Source organism: Kogia breviceps, chromosome 1 (assembly GCF_026419965.1).
Source record: "Kogia breviceps isolate mKogBre1 chromosome 1, mKogBre1 haplotype 1, whole genome shotgun sequence".
NCBI classification, from domain to species: domain Eukaryota; kingdom Metazoa; phylum Chordata; class Mammalia; order Artiodactyla; family Physeteridae; genus Kogia; species Kogia breviceps.
The window spans coordinates 51349717-51376544 of NC_081310.1; the positions used below are offsets into that span (position 1 = coordinate 51349717).

At 39.5% G+C, this 26828-nt stretch overlaps 1 protein-coding gene and 1 long non-coding RNA gene across 2 annotated transcripts in view; one reads left to right on the forward strand and one right to left on the reverse strand.

Moving 5' to 3' along the window:
- Positions 1-26828, forward strand: part of LOC131765786 (uncharacterized) — a 307154-nt gene that overhangs the window by 140983 nt on the left and 139343 nt on the right. The gene's annotated exons all lie outside the window — the stretch shown is intronic.
- The window catches only part of FMO2 (flavin containing dimethylaniline monoxygenase 2), a 38000-nt gene continuing 28459 nt past the window's right edge, over positions 17288-26828 (reverse strand). Inside the window, 7 exon segments of the mRNA XM_067020249.1 lie at positions 17288-17310; positions 17313-17638; positions 18391-18463; positions 20586-20657; positions 20660-20940; positions 22167-22366; positions 26447-26589. Coding sequence (XP_066876350.1) covers positions 17288-17310; positions 17313-17638; positions 18391-18463; positions 20586-20657; positions 20660-20940; positions 22167-22366; positions 26447-26589 — 1118 coding nt within the window.

A 26828-nucleotide genomic window follows, 5' to 3' on the forward strand; every position in this document is an offset into this window, starting at 1 on the left:
CCGGCTGTGCTGTCCATCCTTCTACCTGCTGCCAGTGGTTGGTCACCAGTGGAAGAGAGAGGGTGTGTGGTGGAAACGTAGGCATGGAGAATCATCTCTCCTCTCTCCATTGGATCCTGATTCACTTCTAGGAAACCACTGTGTCATCATTGGCACACGTGGAGGATTGTCTGCTCCTAGCCATGAGTTAACATGAACTTGTAAGAATGCTGAGAGGCAATAGTGTATTGTTTAAGCAATCAGACTCTGGACCAGATTCCCTGGGTTAAAGCTCAGTTCTGTCAGTTACTGCTCTGTGATCTTGGGCAAGTTATTTAACTCCTCTGTGCATTATAAAAACGGAGAAAATAGTAGGAGTTTCCTTGCAGTGTTTTGTGAGAATCAAGTGAATCAACACATGATAGTTGGCTTAGCAGTGCTCCTGGCACTTAGAAAATGCTCAATAAATAGAAGCTATTGTTAACTATAAAAACATTTCCCCCAATTGGCTTCCTCTTCTGCCTTTCCCATCAATGAACCTCTGTTCTTTTAATTCCTGTAGCACTTAGGTCAATACGTACACCTTTAACACTATATCATGTGATTTTAGGTGTTGTTCTCAAATATGTTTTTGTGAAACATTTCCTCTCCCCAAGTTAGTAAGTTTTTAAACCACATGGGTCACAGAGTAGATGCAAAAGGTACCCCAAAGACATTTTTTTCCTGAACATTTGCATTTTCTTGTTTCACAGATGAGCTCTCTCCACGAAACTGAATATACATCTTTTGTTTTTCAGGATTGGGAAACAGAGAAGTAGTTCAACTATAGAGACTTCATCTGCTTTGTTCTCTGCTGTGGCCCCAGTGTCTAGGGCTGCACTTGGAACATAATGTAACTGATGCGCAACACCCATAAATATTTCTTGAATGAAATGAAAAGGTCCATTTTTTCTGGTGTTATGTAAAGGTGTTATAGAGTCAGGTGCTTCCCTGTGGCAACTGGATCTTACTAGGGAAAAGCTAGTAGCCTCCATTTGCGAGAAGTCATGCTCTGGATCCTGATAGAATCGCCTTGGGCTCCTCTGCAAAGGAGGATATCTGTACTGACTCTTACTCCAAAGCCCTGATGCAGTACTGTATATATTTGCCTTTAAACATTTGAAGAATCATCATGGACAGAAAGATTAGAATTATGGCCAATCATGGAATCGAAGATGTTATATTAAGGCAAATTTTAGGTCAATTTAAGCACTTTCCAGCATTTCAAGCTCTGATATTTACAGGCAGAATCTGTATGATGATTTTTTTTGGAGATTTTGTAAGTAGGAACTTAACAGGTTATATAGAAAGGGGAATCAAATGCCATATAGGGTCTTATCAAGCCATATTCTATGATTCATCTTCTGGTTAATTAGCCTTCAAACACCTAATGAGGGGCTTCTATGTTGCTAAGCCCTAGGCAAGTTATCAAGGGAACAAAAGATGAATTAGGCATGATGCCTTCTTTATGGTAGCTATCATTCAAGTGGGGAAGTAAGATTTGAAAATAGATGCAATATTCTGTGTCAAGTGCTAACACAGAGATATGTCTCATGTACACTTTGCAGTAAGAGCATGAAGAAAGAGGTGCTAATTCTGACTTTGGGATGGTAGGAAGGCAACACAGAGGTATACTATTTGCTCCAGGTTTTTTTTTTTTAAATCACTCATTTTATTTATTTATTTATTTATAATTAATTAATTAATTATTTTATTTTTGGCTGCGTTGGGTCTTTGTTGCTGCGTGTGGGCTTTCTCTAGTTGTGGCGAGAGGTGGCTACTCTTTTTTTTTTTTTTTAAATCTTTCTTGGAGTATAATTGCTTTACAATGATGTGTTAGTTTCTGCTTTATAACAAATTGAATCAGTTATACATATACATATGTTCCCATATCTCTTCCCTCTTGCATCTCCCAACCTCCCACCCTCCCTATCCTACCCCTCTAGGTGGTCACAAAGCACCGAGCTGATCTCCCTGTGCTATGTGGCTGCTTCCCACTAGCTACCTATTTTACGTTTGGTAGTGTATACATGTCCATGCCACTGTCTCACTTTGTCCCAGCTTACATTTCCCCCTCCCCGTATCCTCAAGTCCATTCTCTAGTAGGTCTGCGTCTTTATTCCTGTTTTGCCCCTAGGTTCTTCATGACTATTTTGTTTGTTTGTTTTTTAGATTCCATATATATGTGTTAGCATATGGTATTTGTTTTTCTCTTTCTGACTTACTTCACTCTGTATGACAGACTCTAGGTCCATCCACCTCACTACAAATAACTCAATTTCATTTCTTTTTATGGCTGAGTAATATTCCATTGTATATATATGCCACATCTTCTTTATCCATTCGTCTGTCGATGGACACTTAGGTTGCTTCCATGTCCTGGCTATTGTAAATAGAGCTGCAATGAATACTGTGGTACATGACTCTTTTTGAATTATGGTTTTCTCAGGGTATATGCCCCGTAGTGGGATTGCTGGGTCGTATGGTAGTTCTGTTTTTAGTTTTTTAAGGAACCTCCATATTGTTCTCTATAGTGGCCGTATCAATTTCCATTCCCACCAACAGTGCAAGAGGGTTCCCTTTTCTCCACACCCTCTCCAGCATTTATTGTTTCTAGATTTTTTGATGATGGCCATTCTGACCGGTGTGAGATGATATCTCATTGTAGTTTTAATTTGCATTTCTCTAATGATTAATGATGTTGAGCATTCTTTCATGTGTTTGCTGGCAATCTGTATATCTTCTTTGGAGAAATGTCTATTTAGGTCTTCTGCCCATTTTTGGATTGGGTTGTTTGTTTTTTTGATATTGAGCTACATGAGCTGCTTGTAAATTTTGGAGATTAATCCTTTGTCACTTGCTCCACTTGCTCCATTTGCAAATATTTTCTCCCATTCTGAGGGTGTCTTTTCATCTTCTTTATGGTTTCCTTTGCTGTGCGAAAGCTTTTAAGTTTCATTAGGTCCCATTTGTTTATTTTTGTTTTTATTTCCATTTCTCTAGGAGGTGGGTCAAAAAGGATCCTGCTGTGACTTATGTCATAGATTGTTCTGGCCAGGCAGATTCTTAACCACTGCACCACCAGGGAAATCCTTTGCTCCAGGTTTTGAAGGATGAAAAGAACTCCAGTGAGCAGAGGAGTAGAGGAAGTGCACTGGAAAGGGAGGAAACTGAGAGGGCCCTTATAAGGGCCAGAGATGGTCCATAGAGGCATCATGACAGCTTGACTCTACGGAGGGCTTGCTATTCTTTTGCCTCCTACAGAAAATAGCATGTTCCCACATGAGGGGACTGCATTACAGTGTTGATTCACTGGATCATATGACCTACATGTTTCCCCACAATAGGTCATTTTCTTTGACTTGTCTCTTATTTTCTCATAGTTCCTAGCTTCATGCTTGGACTGTACTAGCAATTGCATAAATATTTGGCAAAGGATTGATTTCCTGTTAGGTAAAATGAATTAATTAATCACTTTATGTCTTTTTAATTAAAAAATAATTAAGCAAATATCTTCTGGGAGCTAATATCCTGGGTCAGAGAGTCCTTCCTCAAAATGACTTTCTATCAAATGTGCAACAAATAGAAATTCTCTCCCCAGGTCACCACTGTTACTCAGTGTGGGCCAGATACAGCCAGCCTTCTCTGAGAAGTAAACATCCATGGGGCTTTTCATGGGACAGTGGGGCAGCTGTGAGTCAGAGACCTGAGTTTGAAGTTCAGTGTTGGCTAATTGCCAGAAGTATGATTTTACACAAGTAATTTGTTTCTGTGTCTCAGTTTCATTCTCTCTAAAATGAAGCTAGAAGTAGAACCTGTTGTAAGAATCAACTAATGTATAAAAAGCATTTAACACAGTGCTTGGGACATTCTCATCTCCAAATAGATGTTGCTATGTTATTTTTACATCTTCATGAGCTTTTTCTTTAATCTGATATTTTTGTTGCTATCTGCCTTGACAATTTTGGGTTTATTTATTTGGACTCAGAGTCATCGGGGCAACTAGACATGTATAGCTAAAGGTTGTCTTCTAGCAAGTGAAGGAAATGAGTAGGGAAATGTAAGAATGATGGTGAAAGGGAAAGAGAGAAAAAGAAAAAAGGAGAAAAATAGGTTTCAAAGTCATACTTAAGGACTTTTTCTTTATTTCTTTAAGTTTTTGCTTCAGATCTATTTGGTGTGTCACCATAGTCTCATTTGAATTGTTCCCATGTTTGGAAAAGCAAACATTAGAATACACGAGCACATATACACTCAAATACTGCCTTCAATGCTGATAAAAATTAATGCTTCCAATCACTCATTCAAGTATTGATAATTATATGAAACCAAAATGATTAAAAAATTAATAAGTGCTTTTTAGAAAAAGTATTGTCTGCTTTTATTATTTCCTTTAACTAAAAATCATTTCCAGTCAGTGACTGCTGTACTTTAGACAGGATGATTGAAAACATAGTAGGAACTTTCATTAGGGTGAAAAGTACACTAATGCCACTGATTATTGGAGTGCTATTTCACATGCTAATGCAAAACTAATATTAAAAATGCTATTGCTCCTTACGTGAATATTCAAAAAAACTTGGCCATTCCTTTGTTGGAGGTTTTAAAATTAGTATAACATCATCATTATCACCGTCATCATCATTATTTTAATGAGCCTCCTCAAAGCTGACTAAACATGAAAGAAATAAGTAATAAAAATAAAAAATATGACTAAATTGGATGAAAGTGAGTTTATAAAAAACATCAAGCAAAATAACTTAAGCAACACAAAATTACTAAATGAGTTGAGAAATCACTGTCAGTTGCATCAAAGTTACCGATTTTTAACCATGGGGTTACAAACTACTGTTCTTTTCCTGGGCATTTTATATTGCTGCCTCTACTTCAAAGAAGTAAGATGCAAATATAAAATGTACTGAAGTCAGATTGAGTGCCCACTTTGGTTTATTAGGATAATATAGGGGGTTAGAACATGAGGCTAGGGCTGTCATTCCCAAAATTGTGTGTAGAGGAACTGAGTTATTTTAAAAATTTGATGAAAGCACAGTAATACTCCATGTCTGTTGAACACCAAACAAAGCATTAGCTGGAGGTAGTTCACAATTTTATATCAGATAAGGCTGTGTTCTATTTGATGATGCTACATGTTTGCAAAGCTGGGTTTTTGACCATTTCCATGTTAAAAAGCAAGTAGTGCACAAAAATTGGTTGAGGTAGAACAGGAAATGAAGGGACGATGTGCGATCTGATTCCAAGGGTTGAGCAGTGCAGTGCGTAGCAGGCATATGCACCTCATTATTAAGTAATTGTGGTTATTCAAGAATGAAATAAAAATACTATTTTCCTTTCAATTTGTGTATTATTTTTTCAAACAACTACAAGGTTATTTGAAAAAGAACAAAAATACAAATATAGAGAACAGAAATACATAAGCTGTTTGGACCTGACTACTTAATAAGAGGAATTACAGCTTGGAGGCCCTGTGAAAAAATTACTTACACACTAAAGATTCCCTTGAACCTAGAAGTTTGGGAACCTCTGGGTTATAGCCTTTCGTTCTGAGTATATTTTTAATTGATCAGGACACCTTATCTATTGGTGTCAGGAAATGCAAATTATCCTATATCTAGTCCAGCAATGTGACTGTTTCTAGTGTGACTCATCTATATATTTCAAAGGAAACCATCTTCACTCATGTGCTGTCAGGCTTGTATCCAGTCCTTTATTGGTACATTACCCACCCCTCTCTCTTCCTTTTTCTTTCTCTCTCTGTCCTATGTTCTCTGTGTCTCCCTGTCTCTGTCTCTCCACCCCCCCCACCCCACCCCAGCGACCACACACACTTTCTTAGCACACGGATACTGGCATGGACTGCACAATGATACAGTATCCTGAAGTGGGCTGTGCATTTCAGGAGTGATCAGAGATAGTAGATTTAGTTGAATTCAGTTAGGGATGAGTGAGGGTGCCCACTTAGCCCTTGGGAACAAACGAGCACAAACTGGTAAGAAACTCAGGTTAGAGCAGGGCTATGCTCTGGGATTTCAATCCTCCAGCAGCCATTCCCCACCTCCTCAAGCCTATTCCTAAACACACCACCTGATAAGAAAAATTCTGCCCAGCTCTGAATTCGCCGTACCAGTTACCAGTTACATAGATATTCCCTAGGCTGGTGGGGAAACTAGGAAATAACAAAGGACAGACTTAGTTTCTCCATCTGTAAATCAGATGGCATTCAACTGGATATCTACAAGAGATTTTTGAAACCCTTAAAGTTCATAATCACGTGAATCAGCTGTGAACGGAATTAGCAAAAAAACTGACAACTGTACGAGAATCAAGAAATTTTGTCATAATGCGTAGAATGGAGCACTTTTAACAACAGGAAAGAAGACAACATGCCAATACAAAGTAGTCAGATTTGAAAGTGTGGATTGCCTGTCTCTCCCAGCTTGTGTCAAATGCCAACATTTGGTAGACAAACCCCTAAAGCATTGTCAGACACCATGTCAGAAGCTATTAGTGGAAGCACTTAAGAAAAATGACTGATTTCCCTTTTCATTAGGAATCCACGTTTTCCCTTTTGATTAACCACTTAGTAGTCTGACCAGCAGTGTACTTACCAGTGTACACAGAAGACTTGATAATATCTGACTTTACTGTCCCGTTACAAGTACTCAAGCATTTAGCACTCTCTTTGTACTCTGGGGCAGGGAGTGGCTTTATAGCTCCTCCACAGACTAAGAGAGTGGCGTTCTGGTGAGGTGATTCTGTCCTGAAGCATAATAACAAAACAGGAAAAATCTGGCCCCCACCTCCCTAATCCAAAGGATCAGAGATTATATCTTGTTAGTTACTTTATGTACTTGAAATTCCTGGGGCCAAGTCCTGGCCACAGTTAGGACTCAAGCTTGCAGAAATCGAAATGGATAATCCTGAGCCCGTGTTGGCCTAGGAATCCCCAGTATACCGGATGAACCCTGTCTAGGAGATAAGGAATGTTATGCAGAATTTGGAACCTAAGGTTAGCCATTGTTTATATTTTAACTTGATTAATTGCAACAGTGACATGCTAAGAGAAACACTGGTGATATGTACTTTAGACTTACTCTTCTCCCTGCAAAACAGAAATTATTTTAAGGAGTCACAGCAGCATCTTCATTATTCATAGATTTCATTCTTCAAAGGGGAGGGAATAAATAAAATAAAGCAATCATGACAACAACTGCTACGCCAAAGATTCACTTTTAAGTATTTTGATCAATTTCTCATTTAGAGACAATCATTATTATTTTGAAATCATACATCACCTACATTATTAAATTCAATTTTTTCTGTTTATTTTTATTCTTATTTTTTAAAATTAATTTTTATTGGAGTATAGTTGATTTACAATGTTGTGTTAGTTTCTGCTGTACAGCAAAGTGAATCAGTTATACATATACACATATCCACTCCTTTTAAGATTCTTTTCCCATATAGGTCATTACAGAGTATTCAGTAGAGTTCCCTGTGCTGTCCAGTAGATCCCCATTAGTTATCTATTTTACATATAGTAGCATATATATATATCAATCCCAATCTCCCAATTTTTTAAATTAATTAATTAATTGATTGATTTATTTATCTTTGGCTGTGTTGGGTCTTTGTTACTGTGCGAGGGCTTTCTCCAGTTGCGGCGAGTGGGGGCCACTCTTCATCGCGGTGCGCGGGCCTCTCACTATCGTGGCCTCTCTTGTTGCGGAGCACAGGCTCCAGACGCGCAGGCTCAGTAGTTGTGGCTCACGGGCTTAGTTGCTCCATGGCATGTGGGATCTTCCCAGACCAGGGCTTGAACCCGTGTCCCCTGCCTTGGGAGGCAGATTCCCAACCACTGCACCACCAGGGAAGCCCAATCTCCCAATTTTTAAAGCCTTCCTGAGCACAGATGATTGCCCAGGCACTTGGGAGATATGACAAATATATGGGAGGAGCATAGCCTTTGGAGTCACAAGACCTGGGTTTAAGTAATGTTTTCACCAGTTACTTTTAATCTTGGGAAAATTATGTAACTTTTTTAAGCTTTAATTTCCTCAGTTTAAGATTAGCATAAGAATACTTGCCTCAGCTGATTGTGGTAGGGGCTTGATGAGATAGTCTATGTAGAGCGTCTTGTACAGAGTACACACTCTGCAAGTGGCCATGATGGCAATGATGGTGATGGTGATGCCGTTGCCAGACCAGATAAGCTGTCTTGATTATTGATTCATAATACTGAAATGACTCCCACAGGTACCGAGAGTAAACTCCAAGACAGATTGGTAAGACCCAAGCAGGGGAAAGGTTCTGGAAGGATAAATCTTTTTTTTTTTTTTCCTGAATTTTGACATAGTATCACTACACCCTTTGGCCCTACATGCAGAGGGCCTTCTGTATCACTGTGTCTGTTGCTTGCTCATTAGGCTCACCCTTTGCGTTATTTCCAGTTTATTAAAGACTTGGCACAGAGACAGCATTGTTTGTTCTGTTGAGCTCAGCTGCCTTCCTGTAGCTATGAAGATGATAGTATTTGGATGATTTCAAAGCTTAATTTTTGCCCAGAATGTAAGCCTTCAAGACTACTATTAGTTCAAGTGTGTTTTTAAAAATCAAAATATGTTTGACATTGAGTCATGGATACCTTGAGGGCCAGGGCCACAATTAGTGTCCCAAACCCCAGTACTTAGGCACTTACACTGATCTGTACATGCACCCTTGGAGCACACAAAGGAAGTCCCAGGGCCTTACCAGACATGCTGCTAACATAAGTGGAAACAAAAACTGTATAGTGTTTGCTGAGCATAAGTATGATCATGTATCATAGCATCTCATTTTCTATAATTAGCAAGAAACTTATAGTAATTAAAAATGAGAAGACTGGCCTTCAGTGGCACCTTCACTTTCTGCTATTTTTAGGGTTTACTGTCAATTGTACTTGAGGCCCTGGAATGGGGAAATCTCTCCAGGCCCCTTTTTGAAGTGAACCTAGACCCTGAGAAATAAAATTGATAGACGATGATGCCCTTTAGGGAGTAATTTGGACTTTCTGTCCTTTGAGCACATGGTCCCTTCTTGGTCCCTTAGTGGTTTGTTGGGAACACGTGACTAGTTCTGGTCAGTGAACTGTGAACCAAAGTAACATGTGTCTTTTCTGGGCTCAGAGGGGTTAATTGCCAGTGTGAGATCCCATAGCACTTTCTTTTCCTTCAGGATGGTAACCAGCAACTTTCAGCCTGGCTGTTCCATTAGCCTGGATGCCTGAGTAACTATGATGAGCAGAGCCTACCTGCCAATGGATGCATAACATGAAAGAGAAATAATTTTTGTCTTATTTCAAGGTCTTGAGATTTGAGAATTAGTTGTTAATGCATCATACCTATCTTGTAATGACTGTTGCACTAGAGGGGTGTTTCTTGTTCCTTCATTGTATTTCTAAAGCATCTTTTTAAAAAATGAAATTATTTATTTTTGTCTATTTTTTAAACTTTACTGGGTTGAGTTCCTTTTTAAAAAAATAAATTTATTTATTATTTTTTTTTGGCTGCTTTGAGTCTTCGCTGCTGTGCGCAGGCTTTCTCTAGTTGCGGTGAGCGGGGGCTACTCTTCGTTGTGGTGTGCAGGCTTCTCATTGCGGTGGCTTCTCTTGTGGCGTAGCCCGGCCTCTAGGCATATGGACTTCAGTAGCTGTGGCTTGCAGGGTCTAGAGCGCAGGCTCAGTAGTTTGTGGTGCACGGGCTTAGTTGCTCCGCGGCGTGTGGGATCTTCCCGGACGAGGGCACGAACCCGTGTCTCCTGCATTGGCAGGCAGATTCTTAACCACTGCACCACCAGGGAAGGGAAGCCCCTTTAAATCATCTTCTGAAGTCTTACCTCCCTTCCTTTCTTCCCCTGCTCTGGTTCATATCTAGAGCCATAGAATCTTAAAGTTGAAAGAAAGCATAGAATTTACTTCGTTTTAGTCACAGTTGTAAACTGGACCTACCCAGTGCAATTTTTTTATTTCTCCCTCTAAAAAAAGTTAAAACAACCACAACTCCTTACCCTTCAACACCGCCCCGCCCCGCCCCGCCAAGAATCAGGAAGCTCCCTATGCTATTCTCAATTGATTTTTTTTTTTTTTTTTAGTACGCGGGCCTCTCACTGCTGTGGCCTCTCCCGTTGCGGAGCACAGGCTCCGGACGCGCAGGCTCACTCAGTGGCCATGGCTCACGGGCCCAGCCGCTCCGCGGCATGTGGGATCCTCCCAGACCAGGGCACGAACCTGTGTTCCCTGCATCGGCAGGCGGACTCTCAACCACTGCACCACCAGGGAAGCCCGATTATTATTATTATTATTTTTTAAATATACATCTTCTAAAGTGGGTTAATTTCCTAAGTCCCTTGCATGTTGAGGTTATTCTTTTTCTTTTTGTGAGAATACACCTGCAGAATAGTAGCACTGAAAGGAGAGGTAGAAATAGTACCATGCCTACTTAAGGCCAATTATTTTGCTTGAAATGGGTCTTTTCTCTGTCAACAGTGGTGAATCGGTGACTGAAACCTCTCCCATATAAGGACTAGAGCAAATAGCAGCAACTTTAAGTTCCCTTGAATGTCTTTGTAGCTTGATGAGAATTTTGTGGGAAAATATGCAGCAGTGAGTTAGAAACTGTCATATTACTTAAGGTGCTATTTTTGTAACTGCCTAAGGAGTTTGTAATTAATGGGAAATACTTACATGGTCACATATTTAGAATAGCAGTGGTGAGGTGAAGCAGGAAGAACACTGGCAAGAAATCAGGTTTCCTTAGTATTTGTCTCTGCGGAGTAGGATAACCATCCTTGTTTTGCCTAAAACACGAGGTTGTGGTGAGGATTAGGTGAGATAATAATAGTGGAAGTGCTTATAAATACTACAGAACTCAATCTAAATCTTAAAAGTTTGCATCTGTTTTTTCTTGCTCATCTTGGTATTCCTAGAAATAGCATGGTCTTCTCTATATCTGCATTGGCCTCTGTGCTGTTGTTTTGTCTCAGAGCAATATAAGTGCAGGGCTTGGCTCCTTCTCTATTCCACAAAATGTCCACCTTAACTCAGTATTTTTTGTGTTTAGTAACTTTACTGAATAGTTGAGGAATCACAAGGAGAGTTTGCATTGCACCCTACCCAGCATTCTGCTATTCTGCTGGCTCTATTCTTTGTGTTTGTTCTTATTTTCTTTCCTTCCATCCTCTTTTTTTTTTTTGCGGTACGCGGGCCTCTCATTGTTGTGGCCTCTCCGTTGTGGAGCACAGGCTCCGGACGCGCAGGCTCAGTGGCCATGGCTCACGGGCCCAGCTGCTCCGCGGCATGTGGGATCTTCCCGGACCGGGGCACGAACCCGCGACCCCTGCATCGGCAGGCGGACTCTCAACCACTGCGCCACCAGGGAAGCCCTTCCATCCTCTTTGAAATAACTTGAACCTTTCTTTTCTCCTGAAGAACCCCATTCTGCCCAAAACTCAAGTCTCTCTTTTTTTCCTCCCCTGGAACTTGTGAGAATATTTTTTTCAAACAAATGTGGTTCTCATTCTTATTTAGATACCTTAATACCTAAATTAATATATTTAGTAATGTAGTCATTCATACAATTTTTTATTATTGTATTAGACACAAACATGTTAAAACCATTTTTGAACCGTCTTTGACAACTTGTATTTCATCACCTTCTTAGTTCTCCTGGTGATCAGCTCCATTTTTGGTGTGTAGAGAGGGAATAAAATTGATTAACATGATATTTTACCTTGGATATAAGACAGACATTGGAAAATGAAGAAATAATAAATGATTTTTAAAAAAATTGATTCATCATCCTGCACACCATCATTTAGCACAGGCTGCAGAGTCAGACAGTTCTGGCAGCAAAACCCACCTGGGCTTACTTATAAGCCACATAACTTGGGAAAGCCCTTTGACCACTCTGTCTCAATTTCCTGATGCATAAAACGGGTTATGAGGATTAAATATGATGAAATAAAATCAAATTCTTTATAATATCTAGAACATAATAGATGATCAGTAAATGATGACTTTTTACTATTTTATCCAGTTTCCTTAGGTTGCTAGACTTGAAATAGTTCAACATTAAGAGATATCGATGATCTTAGAGAATCAGTTACTTTCTACTGGCCAGTAGCCCAAAGTATAGGAATGTCTAACAATAAAACTCTGTTTAATGGTTATAATTGAAAGTCCTCTCCCAGAATATGTAGCAGATGTAGATGGACATCTAGGTGTAAAAATACAAGTTTTCGGTACTTCTCATCCACCAGGTAAAGCAGCCAATCCTTACTGCAGTTTGTTTGAACTGATAGTGGAAGCAATACCAGCTGGTATTCAGAAGACATGACTAGCCATGTGGCCCTGGATGGTGACCCGACTTCTTTGGACCTCAGTTTTCTTATCTGAGAGCATTCTCTTTAGTCTCTTCCACCCCTAAAATGACTCAGTGACTTGCAGTGATCTTTTGGTTCCAAAGTAAAATTCCTATTATTGCTTCACTCTGAAGAGTGCCAAATTATCCTGATCTCTGTATTTTCTGGGAATTGGATTTGGTGGCTCCTAGGCACAAAATTGTCACCTTTGCCATTAGTGCCAGTGAACATGATACAAAAGACATCCTATTTAACCATTATTAAGAAATTGACAGTTAAGGAATTATGATAAAGTCATAGAATATTATATCTGATGGGCATTAGTGATTATCTGACCCCCTCTTTTATGCTCAGATGAGAAAACTAAATCCCAGAAAGTGAAAGTGACTTCTTTAGGGACTACAAGAGTAACCTAATAGAAGGCAAGAGTGTAAACACTATTGCAGGATTAAAACAATGTGGTTTGGTAATACAGAGGTGAAGGATATGTATTTTGGCTGGAGGGACTGAGGAAAGCTTGATGGAGAATAGTATTTGACCTAGCATTGCAGGAAGGATGGGATCTTAACTACAAGAGGTTGAGGAAGCAAGAGTAGATAGCATGAAGTAAGGGCAGCTAGTGAGGCAGTGTGGAGTGTACTGGAGAGCAGGTGTGAGGGCATCACAGTGGGAGAAAGGCTGGGAAGGTGGGTTACAGCCAGTGTGGACGATCTTGAACGACAAAGGAAGTGGTGGGAAGCCAGTGAAGGTTCTTTTTTTTTTTTTTTTTTTTGCGGTACGCGGGCCTCGTGGCCCCTCCCATTGCGGAGCGCAGGCTCCGGATGCGCAGGCTCAGCGGCCATGGCCCACACGCCCAGCCGCTCCGCGGCATGTGGGATCTTCCCGGACCGGGGCACGAACCCGCGTCTCCTGCATCAGCAGGCGGACTCTCAACCACTGCGCCACCAGGGAAGCCCACCACTGAAGGTTCTTGAGAAAAGGAGTCAAGTGTCAGTGGGAAAGGAGGATTCCGTAGCTCCTCTTTGTTGGTGCTCTCATAAACGCCTTCAAGTCTGGCTTCTAGGGACTGGAAGTTTTGGAGCAAGGTGAAGGCACGTGGAAGAGATGGCCATAGAAGCAACTGATGACGAACTAGGTAAACTAATTAAAAAACTATGATTCAATTAATTAAAGAATATTAAAATGATGTTATGAACCTATGGTAACCTTGAGAATGTGCTTTATGGATCTCTAACTATAGGGAGTGTAATTAACCAAGGGTGTTAGCTGCTGTACTTGAGATGCATTGCTATGCTGTGCTCAGTCCCCTTTTCCCATGAGCTGCTTTCAGTCAGTGATGACACGACAGAGAGACTGAAGCAGATCATTCACAGGAGAGTTAGGGCTTCTCTCATGGCTTGAGGACTCCCCAGTGGCTCTGCCGAATCTTCTTTAGACTGCACAACAGTCTATGATGTTTCTATGTTTCTATCCACGCTTCTTCCCTCTCTCCTTCACTCAGGGTCAGACTTGCACTGTTGTTTGATAGCTGTTTCAGCCTTTTCCTGCACTCTCCCTCTTTTCCCTCATACAGTTATTTTCCTTAATAAGACCCTTGCGTGTTTAATCTCATTCAGGCATCCAACGTGAATTAAGTAGAATCTAATCTCAGGAGCCTTTGTTTTAGCCTCTTTGTTGCATGATCTGGTCATAAGGCAGGTTGGGCAAGAAAGTGAGGTATGTTCTGTGTAAACACATTCTCCCTCCCAGGAAATAGCCAAACGCTCTATACTGGGTGTTACAGGTCAGTAGCAACATCTTCCAGGATGAAAGACTAGTTATAAGGAAGAATCTTCCTTTGCCATCCCCATTAAAATGTGAATGCTGGATTCTACCTCAGTTAAGCTTTTAAAATCTTTATTACTTGAACTTTTGTTACATATCATGGTCCAAGAGTTTTATTTTTAAAAACTTTATCTTTCTGCAAAGAACAAATGTGAAACATTTGGCTTTGGGAATAGAAAATCAAGGAGCTATCATCTAGAAAAGGATAGTTAAAATAAAATTTAGTGAAAGGGAACCATCACAGGGAGAAATTTTGCAAGAAGATGGTAGCTAGCTAAGAGCCTTTATAGGAGAAGAACAAACATTGTACAGCAAGAAACACTAAGGCTGAACCTAAGGAGGAATTTGGCCCTGAGGTGTGGAAAAAGTGATGGACTAATCTCTGAAAGCAGCATTGTTGTTTTTTTTCAGAAGCCTCAAGCCAATGGTTCCTAAATTTAATGTGCACAAGAATCCTCCAGGGAACTTATCAAGACTATAGATTCCAGCAGAGGTTCTGATTCAGCAGGTCTGAATTATCATTACATCTTATTCAGGAATCTGCACTTCTGTGAACTCCCTGAGATATTCTGATGCAGAGAATATCTCTGTGGATCACATGTTTGGAACAAGCTATCCTAGATGGTTAGTCTAGGATAGTTTCATGTTTCAGGATGTATGGAGGCAAAGGAATAGACTTGAATGAGTCTTCCGTAGTCAATCTCAGGCTCTAATGAACTATTTATGTTTTAAAAAGATATCAGAATACTTGGAATGATTTCAAGGGATCATCTCCTTTCTAAAATTTTTCAAGGATATAAATTTAGTAACAATTTTGTCCTAATGGTGCTAGTTTTTTCCCCACTGATTCAGCCTCAACCTGACAGTTGATTCTCAATCTTCCACTGTAGAAATAGGATAACAACCATAGTTATTTCACCAGGTAGTGGTAATGATGAATGAGTTATGAAAAAACAACTAGGACAATGCTTTGCACATTACAAAGCAGGGATTGGCAAACTTTCCTAAAGGGCCAGATAGTAAAAATTTTAGGCTTTGTTGAGCCATATTGTTTCTTTTGCAACTACTCAGTGCTGCCATTGTAGCTTGAAAGCAGCCACAGACAATAAAAGAATAGGTGTGGATGTGTTCCAGTAGAACTTTATTTACAGATATAGGTAGTGGGCTGGTTTTGACCTATAGGCAGTACTTTGCCTACTTTTGCTATAAAGTCTTGATAAATTCTATTAGTATTATTAATAATATAATGGCTTGCAAATAATCTTTAAAATTAGAAAAGTAATCAGTTTTTAACCAATAAAACTAAGTATATATACCCTCTGCAATTTTTTTCAAAGGAATCTGCTTATAGAAGCAATGAAAAAAAATCTTGTATTTAAATGCTGGTGTCATTTCAATGGCCTTAAAGAGTTTCCACTGATAGGGATTGCCATCACATTGTTCTAGGCACTTGAGAGAGAAATCCAGGCCAATGTGAAGAGTGATGACCACAAAGGCTTTGGAGGAATAAGAGGAGAAAGTTGTCTAAATCTTGAGTCTCTGAGATTTTCCCTCTCTTTGAAGGTCTTGTTTTGGGCTTATGGCACAGTTTAATCTCCCAAAGCACAACTTGTGTAAAGAATGGCGGTAGCGATTGCTTTATAACCAGATGTTTATTATGTTGCTCAATGTCTATTGACATTGAATTGCTTGTGACATTTTTAAAGTTCAGTTTTGAGCAAATGTTTGTCTCTCCTAACAAGCCAGCATGCTTTCTTTTATCAGATGGCAAAGATTAAATATTGTTTTGCTTTTTACCTTGGTTATTTGTATGGTTAGAGCTAAATACAAGGTCTAATCATTACAATACTTTTCATCTACTTGGGAGATATACTTTTCTTCCTCAACACTTGTTTTTTGAAAAGGTCAATTATTATCTTAAATGTTATTATATAGGAGTTTTTACTGTAAATTCCTTCAAACGAATTTTAGATCTAGCTGAAATGTAACCCAAATATTATGAATAAAACTTATCAGATCTTATTTGTAAGAAGAGTGCTGTATTCTATGTAAAGGTCCTCCAAAAGTGACATATATGTGATCATAAATAAACTGTTATTAAGTACTTGATTAATAATGGAGGTTTTTGTAAAAATGTATATTATGGGGCAAGTCTTCATTTCTAAAGTCAAGCAAACCTGAGTTCCAATTCCAGCTGCATCGCAAGATCAGCTGTCTGGTCCTGGGTATGTTACCTAACTCTCTGAGTCTCAGTTTCATCGTCTATAAAATGGGTATAAGAGCTGCACCCACCTCACAGAATTGTCATGAGAATTAAATGAAATAATACATGTAATGTGCAAATTGTCTGGTCTATGATAAGTACTCTCTCTATATATTATAAATACATATATCTATCTCTTATGGCATGTTTATTTTTACAGAAGTGTTTCTGTCAAAATATAAGAAATGTGGCTACTTGCTCAGCTTTCGATGTGAGACCCTAAAAGTCTGTCTGAGCATTGCCATGTTCTAAGTCTATCCTCTCATATTTTTCTCCAGTATTTTTGAGTGATTCCCCATGAAGAAAATGGCTCATGACCTAACATCTGAGAACTTTGTTACCAAATAGAGTCCGTATAAGAAGACTATCAAAAACAACACACAGGAATTTTAATATTTGCCCACACTTAAAATTTTCCAGTGATTTAAACCATAGGTGCTTTTCATTCTGTGTAATTCTACTATTTTTCCACACGACTGTCCTTTACCAGGGCTTGGCAGCACTGTTTAGCCAGTGTTATTTTATTGTCTTTTTTGGAGAGTCTAGTGAGCTTGAGGGAAGGGTAGAATGGCAAAGAAATTTCATGACACGATTTCAGTTTTACACATAGACCTAAGTCTGCTAACTCTCCACAATTACCTCTCTCACTCTGTTTTTCTCAACTCTAAAATTTAGACTTTAGATTTAATATTTTTTCTTATAGTCTTTTTTTTTTTCTCTTTAAGAGGTACTGACTGACATGAAAGCCAAAAGCATTATGCTGACATATTAGAACCACTAAAGTTGGAAAAAAAGGCCACCACAGCAGCAAGAAGCCCCAGGATTTTCAACAGGAAGGAAACTGGGAAATTAGATGAAGTTTTTAGAGCCCGTGTCTTTAAAGGCTTCAATATCCTTTGTTTCTGGGTGAAGATGGCACTCCTGGCGCCATTCCATTGCCCAGGTCCAACCAGGCGATACTGATAGGAGTTGCAGGGTCCAAAATAAAGTTTCACAGCCAGTTTAGGCTCTTTTAGCAAGAGAGAGAGGAGGTCTGGCTTTGCACCTATCTCTAAGGCGAGCTCGTCCAAGTAGTCGATGTAACTGGTCTGCAGTATCTGGCTGTTGCTCTCTCCAAACCTTAATGAAGAAAGAATAAAGGACAGATTCACAAAATGTTCTAAGTTATATAAGAACATTAGGTATTCATTAGCTATTGAAAGAGTGAAGTAATGAATGAACGAATACATGAGTTTTGAATAACTCTCCAAGTCTCCTGGCAAGTAAAACTAATCAGGATTGCTGCAAAGATTCACAAGATAACACAGATGAAAGCATAGCTCAGTGTTTTGCACAGAAGAGACACAATATTTGCTTGTTAAATTATTAAAGTACCTTGCACTCTGACTGGCATATAGTAGATGAATTAGAATTTGAATGTGAGATAACCTCTACACGTGATATAAGGCCCCCAAGTCTACTTTCCAATGTACTTGATCTCTATTGAACTCCATTCCACTTCATCACAAAATGTAAATCCTTGACCTTCACTTCACACCAACTCCTTTCTAATTTGCTTTGAAGGGAGTTCCTCCAGCTAACCTTCCAGAGATGCTTAGGCTACTGTCACCACCATTGCCCCCATTCCACTTCCTCTTTACCACAGAGTGTGAGAGAATACAGAATCTAACATGGGTAACATATAAAATAAATCAATTTAGGTCAAGGATAAATGTTCTTGTTTGGTAAAATTACTATTTTTAAGTAGTTGGATCTTAAAGTAGTATGTATAAGAATTTGCTTTTTTACAAGCAGCTAGGTGGTTCTTGTGAGTAATTAGATCACTATACTTGGAGAAACACTGTTCTATGTAAAGAATTAAAAATTCTTACAAGTCAATTCTTTTTTAATTTCTCTTGATAATGTCTGCCATCATAGTTCTCTCCGAGGGCAAGGTACACAAGCCTAGAAAATAAAAGGTTGGTTGAGTAGTGGGTTTGATTCAATTTCATTGCCTTATCTAGTTGATTGATTCCTACAATCAACTGATTCCTACAATCAATTGATTCCCACAATTAAATTTTGGCCATTTACCCATGAGATACCGGTCAGGGATGCTGTGTTGTTGAACTCCAGGGTGCGCCACTCGCATTGAGTTCTATGTGATGTTGCCCAGGGATCACCAGGCTACAGCGTGGACTCTGAGGTGGGAGTGGGGGTTTAGAGAAGAAGGTGGAAAGGGAAGGTGAGACTGAGAAGTTGGGAAGCCGTGCCAGATGGCTTGAGCTCCATTCTGAAAGTGGTGGGAAGCCGTGGGGGACAAGATCAGATTTGCCTTTTGGAAAGATTCTTTAAGGTGCTGAATTTTGGGAAATGGGCTCCCGGGAGGTCAGTTTAAAGGCAGCAAGACCAGTTAAGAGGCTGTTGAAGTAAACCAGGTGAGGGAAGGGGTGGCACAAACTGAGGTAGGGCAGTGGAGATAGAGAGATTGATGTCAGTTATCACTGTGTGCTTGTGATTCCGTCCCCTGTCACAGGTGTCCCTGGAACTTCAGACATGCTGAGGAAAGGTCAGCTTCCCTGGATATGGCTAATCATCAGACATCTCAGATTCAATGAGTCCCAAACCAAGCTCATCACTGAAGTCCACCTGCTCGGACTTGCATCCTCTTCTACATGCTTCCTCTAGCCCCAGCACTGCTCCCCACCCAGTTTCCACCACCTGAGATCTGCCTTGATCAAGTCACCCTTGATTCTGCTCTTTTCCTCGAATTTTTCTACATGGAGCCAAGCGTTACATCCTGCTGGTTTGATTCTTAACTATCTCTCTTCTCCACGTTGTCTCTTTGCCTGGCTGAGGTTGTATCACGTTTTAGTATAGACGATTACAGTAGCCTTCTCACTGGTCTCTGAGACTCTATTCCTTTCGCCTTTCAAATCTATCTTTCACACTAATGTTGAAATAATCTATCAGAAGTGAAAATCGGATAATGTCTGGTCCTTGCTTTAACCTTTCATTGGGTCTTCTGGCAGAAGAGCTTTGTTAAATGGAGGCACTAGGTCCTCAGGCCAGACTTAATCAGGGTCCCTAAGAGTCCATCAGATGGTTTTTATGTGTAGCTAAGTTTGGGAAGAGCTGATATACATTTTATATTCAAGCTCCTTAGCATGTCTTAAAAGTTTCCTGTATCTTGGTCCCTTCCTCTCTAAGAATAATTTCTCACCCCTCTCTGCCTCACACCTCATGTTCTAGGAATGTCAAGTATCTTGTAATAATTCCTCATCTGCATCACACCTCTGTGCTCTGATTCCCTTTTCTGCACCTGGGAAACCCAGTTATCTAGGAAGTTTTCCTTGACCACATGCCCTTCCTTTATCTAAACTCTGCTGTTGCTAAGCACCCTTTCTCTTTTTCCACACATTCCATGGAGACCTCTGACAAAGCACATGTCTTATTATCTTAAAATGATCCATTTAAATTTCTCTCTATCCTACCAAGTTCCAGCACAGGGCTAAGTATTCAATAAGTTTTTGTTGAGATGAATTGAGCCCTGGATCAGGGAGATAGTAACAGCCTTCTGAGAAGTGCAAAGTGCTACACAATGCTCAGAGAGAAATATTTTAATAATTTTATAGCTTTGTAGGGATTTGTGAGGTTGAGCTGCTTAGGTATTAAGAGTTAATTTGGAGTTAAGTATGGAGTAGGCCCTAGGTCTCTTGATTTGCACATATTCTGAGGAATTTATAAACATCTTATAGGTAAAACTAGGAGTCATAGATGTCTTCCTTCTTTCTGTTCTCTCATTAGTCCAAGAAAAAATAATATTTACTTAACATTATGTCAACTGAATTCTCTGAATTTTCTAATATTTTAAAGGAATGATTGCAGATATTTATTATTATCATATCCCAGTATTGGTTATTTTGTGAACTCTCTGCTAACTTTTTAGGATGTCAGTTTTGTGAGAGCAGCCAAGGTTGGCAACCTTCTTGTTGGCAACCTCCTTTTCTAAACTTGTTATTGAGCAAAATCCACCAGGTGGATGGTGATGTGAAACATTCACCCACTCACTTGCCCACTCACTTACCTTTGAAAACTCTTGTTCCCCAATGAGCTTGAAGTTCAACAGTTGGGAAAATGGAATCTAGAGGCTGGATAGACCAATGCATGCAAGGGTTCACCTCTCCAGGTGAGGAGGGAACATGTATTTGTACAGCGAGACCATATTATTCTCTACTTTAACAAGTGGATCTTCAAGGAAGGGAAAAGAGAATGTATATCCTGTTGCAAAGACAATGACGTCAATGTCCTCCTCCACTGTTCCATCCTCAAAGATGGCAGAAGTTTCTGTGAGCTCTTTCACTCTTGATTTCACCTTGATGGCTCCATAGAGTATACGACTTGGAAAATCATCACTTAGTATAGGCTCTTTCATACGGTATCTGACACATGCAGAAGAAAACACTCAGAAAGAGTATTTAATGAGGGGTCTTGAACTCTCTTGATATTTTATGGGCTTGGCTCTGGGAATAAAGAGGTTTCTCAAATATCCATAAAACTTTCTAACTTGACTAGTTGGGCTACCCCAAGCCATACTCTCTGACTTTATTCTCATGTCACATATCTCTTCCCTCAACAAATAAGGAAAAACACGTAGATGATGTGGGCAAAACCCATTTCAAAAAAGGAGGCATTCCTAAGGGCTTAGACAAAATGCCAGTGCCTATGGTCAATTCCTGAGCATTCCAGTTGTTATTATTCCATTGATATTCCTGTTGTTTTATGTTATCTACCTTTAATTATCTTGATGTTCCATTTAATTTCTATCTGATCATAAGTAAGTAAAGAAAACTTTGTTAAATGCTCATTAGTTTTGAAACTTATTAAGGGATTAGTGTGAAAATTAATGCATAGAATTAAGTTTGGAGATATTTCTTGATCCCAGATATACGTGGATTCTCTGTATGTGTGTGATAGCATGAATGGTGGAGCAAAGTCTGGCTGTATTTCTGGAATTTCCTTTTTTGTAGATTTGAGAACCATTTTGTTAAAAAAAATAAGGATACATGGTACATGTATCAGATCTCAGAATATAGCAGCCACGTTGCATTTGTTGAAAGATTGCAAACCTTGTCTTTTTTTTTTTAAGGGAAGGAACCTGTTATCAAATAAAGAAAAATAAACATCCATATTGTTTGCTTGTGTTTATAAGTTCATTGATGTGTAACAGATTAACAGGCAGTGAGTTTGTTCTCAAAAGCTACCCACAGGAAGAACCCTTATGGTGTACAGAGTTAGCAAAGTATGAATTAACAGATATAGAACTTGGATCAGTTTTCCCAACCACCCTCTGAAAGGAAGGTCACAATCTCTGAAAACAGCCACTTCGAATGTTGGACAGCTCTGGGTATTAGGAAATCCTTCCCATGATCCTAGTTCTACTTTCTGGAGCAGCTCATAACATTTATACTTCATCTTCTTAAATATTTACTTTTTAAAAGGCATACAGAACAAATTTGGAATTCAAAATCCAGGAGCTACATGATACCCATATTGTTAGGTTGTAGTTTGAACTACCATGTTAGCAATTTGGCTCTTTGCAAAAAGAAACCCCTCTGACATCCTTGATTACCAATGAGTATACCATAAAAAAGCAAAGTAACTCTACTTGTTTTGAGGCATAAGGCCATAATTTTCGTGGTTGAAACACCGATTCATCTGTTGTTCCATCACCCATTTTACAACTCTTCGTGGCAGAACATTTCGGAGCATGGAGCTAAAACGGGTGTGGAACACCATGTCCCAGGGATAGCCATCTTCAGAGATACGGCCCATGGCCCAGGAACCATATCTGGTGCTGATAAACAACTGGTGAGCAAAAAAGGATGCAGTTTAACCTAGGGCATCATCTCTTTTGGGAGGAACCCACTGTGTAGATAATACATCACATGTATGGCCCCAGAATTTGCTGAAATGCTTTGTTTTAAAGATGATTGACCTCAAAGTGAAGTACCTTCTAGTTCTCACTTCTCTGGGACAGCTTTATCATACAAGTGGGAACCAGTAGTACTTATGCTGATAGAGGAAGACTACCATAGTCTTGAGAACTTCATGGAAACATGAGAAAATCTTTGGGCTAAACCAATCATAAAACCCACAAATTTTTGCCATGTTTGAAGTCGTGGTTCAATGCTCCCTCCCTCCTCTTACCTGTTCCATCCACCACAAGTTGTTTTTATAGGGAAGGTATACAATTATAATCCTAGGAAATGTATGATTACAGCCTAATGTCTAGGTAGGCACAAATATATGGATCTGTATATACCTAGAGAGAGAATAACAAGGGAAATCAGCTTCTTCCCATACTTGAAAGAACATTGTTATATATTTTAAAAGTTAAAAATTCTGAACTTATACTGTGATTCCCATTCTCTTCAAGTGCAATTCTGAATCCCCTCTCAGATGTACTCTTTTTTTAAAAAAATGTAGCATTATTTTATTAACTACTGTATAAATTCTGAAAGCATATATGTTATGATTCCTTCCATCAGTTTCTAGATCTTGATTAAGTTATCAGATTTTAAACTTTGAATTTATTTTAAAAATTCAGAGTTTAAAAATCTAACATTTACTATTCATAGATATTACTTTACATGGAAGTTAATATAGGAGGTAATCAGTTATATATATGTATATATATATATATATTCTTATTCAGATTCTTTTTCCATGTAGGTTATTACAGAGTATTGAGTGGAGTTAGTTCCCTGTGCTATACAGTAGTTCCTTGTTGATTACCTATTTTATATATAGTAGTGTGTATATGCCAGATGTATTCTTTACCTTGTTTACTTATATTTCCCTAGTTTTCAAGGTGTGCATTTATTATATCTCTTTTCAAATATATTTTTTACCTTGTTTACTGTTATTCCCCCATTGACCAAATGCATATTTGACTTGCTTCTTAAAATTGTATATGCCAGTACTTTTACATGCCAGAACTCTATGAGTTCTGCTGTACAAGGCTGTCCTTGATAAACACATAAGATTCACTTACAAGGAAACTGATTCACTTAGGAGTTTAAGATCATGGTTTCTAGATCTAGGACTCTGGATCCAGACTGCCTGGGTTTGACTCTCAGCCCCACTGCTTACAAGCTGTGTTGCCTTGGGTGAGTTACTTCAACCTCTCTGTGCCTCCGTTTCTCTCTCCCTGTAAAATAGTACCTGCTTCATAGAATTATTGTACAGATTAAATGAGATAATATATGTAAAGTACTGAAAAATATTGCCTGGCAAGTGATAAATACTGCTAGGTATTACTATTTTGTAAAGTTAGCCTGGAGGAGAGGAGTTTCATATAGTGCCACATATCTGGAGTGAGCCAGAATTTGGAGACAAGTTTTACTGGGGCCTCAACTCCTTAGCTTGTGAAGTAGCACGTACATAAAATGCTATAATGGTGTTGAATTGTTGGTCTGTGTGTGGTAATATGCTTATATCCTGATTTTCTCCTGCTGTTTCCCTTTTGTTGACTTGGCAATACTTTGGTTAGGTATTAGATAATATACTTCAAATATTTCCCTGAATGTCTCTTTCCATTACTTATTGTCTGCCCTTCTTCCTTAGGATCAATCCATGTTTCACATTGGAAGCTCTGTCTATTTTATTCATTCTCTTTCTGCTGTCACCATCTTTACAGCAGGGGAGTCTAATCTGGCCATCTGTACTAGCTGCAACAGTGTGATATGTCTCAGGATTTAGGATCAGGCTTCTTTCTCTGAGATGCATACTTTAGGCCAAGGGTCAGAGATCTGGTTTTTGGTGAGAAAGTGTGAGGATGACACAGTACCATCCCATAGTACTTTGAGTGGTGCTTTTGGACTGTGGTAGAGCATGCCATATACTTGTGAACATGAACCTCCTTTAACAGAAGCAGGGCACACTCAGGACTAAGGTGAGTTTAGGCTATAATTTTAAGCTTTGCAGATGCACCTGGTTCTATCCCTTACATACTAGCTCCTATGTATCTCTTCTCACAGAAGGGCTGAGAGTGCATTACTCTGTGTAAGACAGTTTGTCATAATTATCAGTTATGTTATTAATCCAATAAATATTGAAGAGACATCCTATTTAAAGATTAATGAGGTGAAAGACACACAAATATAGCAAAGCTGGTTTCTTAATATTGAATCTGGCATGACTGACAGGCTTTTACATGGCAAGGCCCATATAAGGAAATAGACTCTTGCAATCTAAGATTTGATATCTTTGGATCATCTGTTCTAAGTCCAAATCACTGACCTGTAACATGTAGTGGTCTAGTACGGAGCTTTCCTTGGTTGACAGCTAAGTCAGCTCCTTTTATCATACTCCCTTCCTCAAGCTTGGCAGGCATTCCCAACGGGAAAGAGACTGGACCTTGTGCCTCCCTACCTGAGTTGGCTCTTCTCCAAGACTTTACAGTTACTGCCTCCTCATTCAGTGTTCTTCACGCCGAGGTCTTTTTTGTTTTTTTCAACATCTGTATTGGAGTATAATTGCTTTACAATGGTGTGTTAGTTTCTGCTTTATAACAAAGTTATACATATACATATATCCCCATATCCCCTCCTTCTTGCGTCTCCCTCCCTCCCACCCCTCTAGGTGGTCACAAAGCACCAAGCTGATCTCCCTGTGCTATGCGGCTGCTTCCCACTAGCTATCTATTTTACATTTGGTAGTGTATATATGTCCATGCCACTGTCTCACGTCGTTCCAGCTTACCCTCCCCCCTCCCCGTGTTCTCAAGTCCATTCTCTACGTCTGCATCTTTATTCCCGTCCTGCCCCTAGGTTCTTCAGAACCACTTTTTTTTTTTTTAAGATTCCATATATATGTGTTAGCATATGGTATTTGTTCTTCTCTTTCTGACTTACTTCACTCTCTATGACAGACTCTAGGTCCAGGCACCTCACACTGAGGTGTGAGGCTTTGAAAACTTTGAAAAGTGAAAAGTGGTTTCTTTTCACAAAAAAGGTGAGGACCTCCTGGGTCTAGTAAATCTCCTTCTGGTGTTAGTGACCTGCTCGTCCCCAGGGTGGTAATTCTGACAGGTCCCAGTGGAACCCCTTCATCAAGCTGCTGGGGAGGCACTATGTTCTTTTATCACATTTGCTACAGGGCATCTTGAGCCCTGACAGTATGAGTCTCAGGACTGGACAGTTTTGCTGATTGTAGACATGGCCACTGCAACTCCTGTGTAGCCAGAAGATGCTGGGCTACATCAGAGTGATAGGGCCCCTCGGTCCCGGCCCTGTTGAGAGGGGATGCTTTGGGGAGAGGAACCTTAGATATTTTCCCATCTTTGCCTAGGTCTGTCCTTCTAAAAAGGTTTTATTTTCTGCCATTCCCAATCCCCTCTGTCAGCATTATCTGTACCTTGTAATGTTTGACTCTGGAAGCTATGTTGTGTCATTCCTGAGCAGGTGCAAGGATCACAGTCGTTGGAAGGCCTCAGGGAGCACTTAAATATCTGTGATTATGGTTGGAAATCTTACTGTCTGTTTAATCTTTCTTTTAATGATTCTTGGAAACTAAGGATTATTTACATTTCAAATAGAATTCAAATATGCACTAAATTTCTAAAAGGCATGCACTCAAAGATGAACAGGTCAACTCATAATGCCCCCTGGGTAGAAACAAGGCCTCCTGTGCTGAAAGTCATCTGGTCCAAACTTAAGTGAGGGAACCATAGCTCAGAGAAGGAAAATAACTCCCTCTAGGTTACAAGGCTGATTAGTGGCAAAGCTGGGAGATGAACTCTGGCTTCTTGATTTCCAGATTTTCTATGATATCACACTGGGCAACCAAACAACTAATCAACCAATTAATGAGTAATGGAGCCTTAGTTACATGGCTGGGATTTTCCTCTCCTCCACTACGCAAGGTAATCAGGGAACATCTTACCTGAGCAGCCTTCTTACTCAACTCAACTGCAATATCTGAGGCTGAGTTTCCTATTCCAATCACCAAAATGCGTTTTCTTTCAAATCCCTCTGGGTGCATGTATTGGCGGCTATGGAAATACTGGCCTTTGAACTTCTGGATACCTTAAGGGGGAAGAAAAGAGAAATCCATGAACTATGTCAAGTTAAGTTCAATAAAACTGCACCGTCAGCTTTTCCTTTCTGGGGAAAATCATTTGTTTTGTCTCTTCCCCTCTTAGGGAAGTTACAGTATCAAGGCCAACTGGCAAACTTAAAATGAACCACATAAGAAATGTTAGGTTAAGCATATGGTACAGGACCAAAAGAGTTGATTTCAGAGGCTGCAGCTTAGATATTTATTA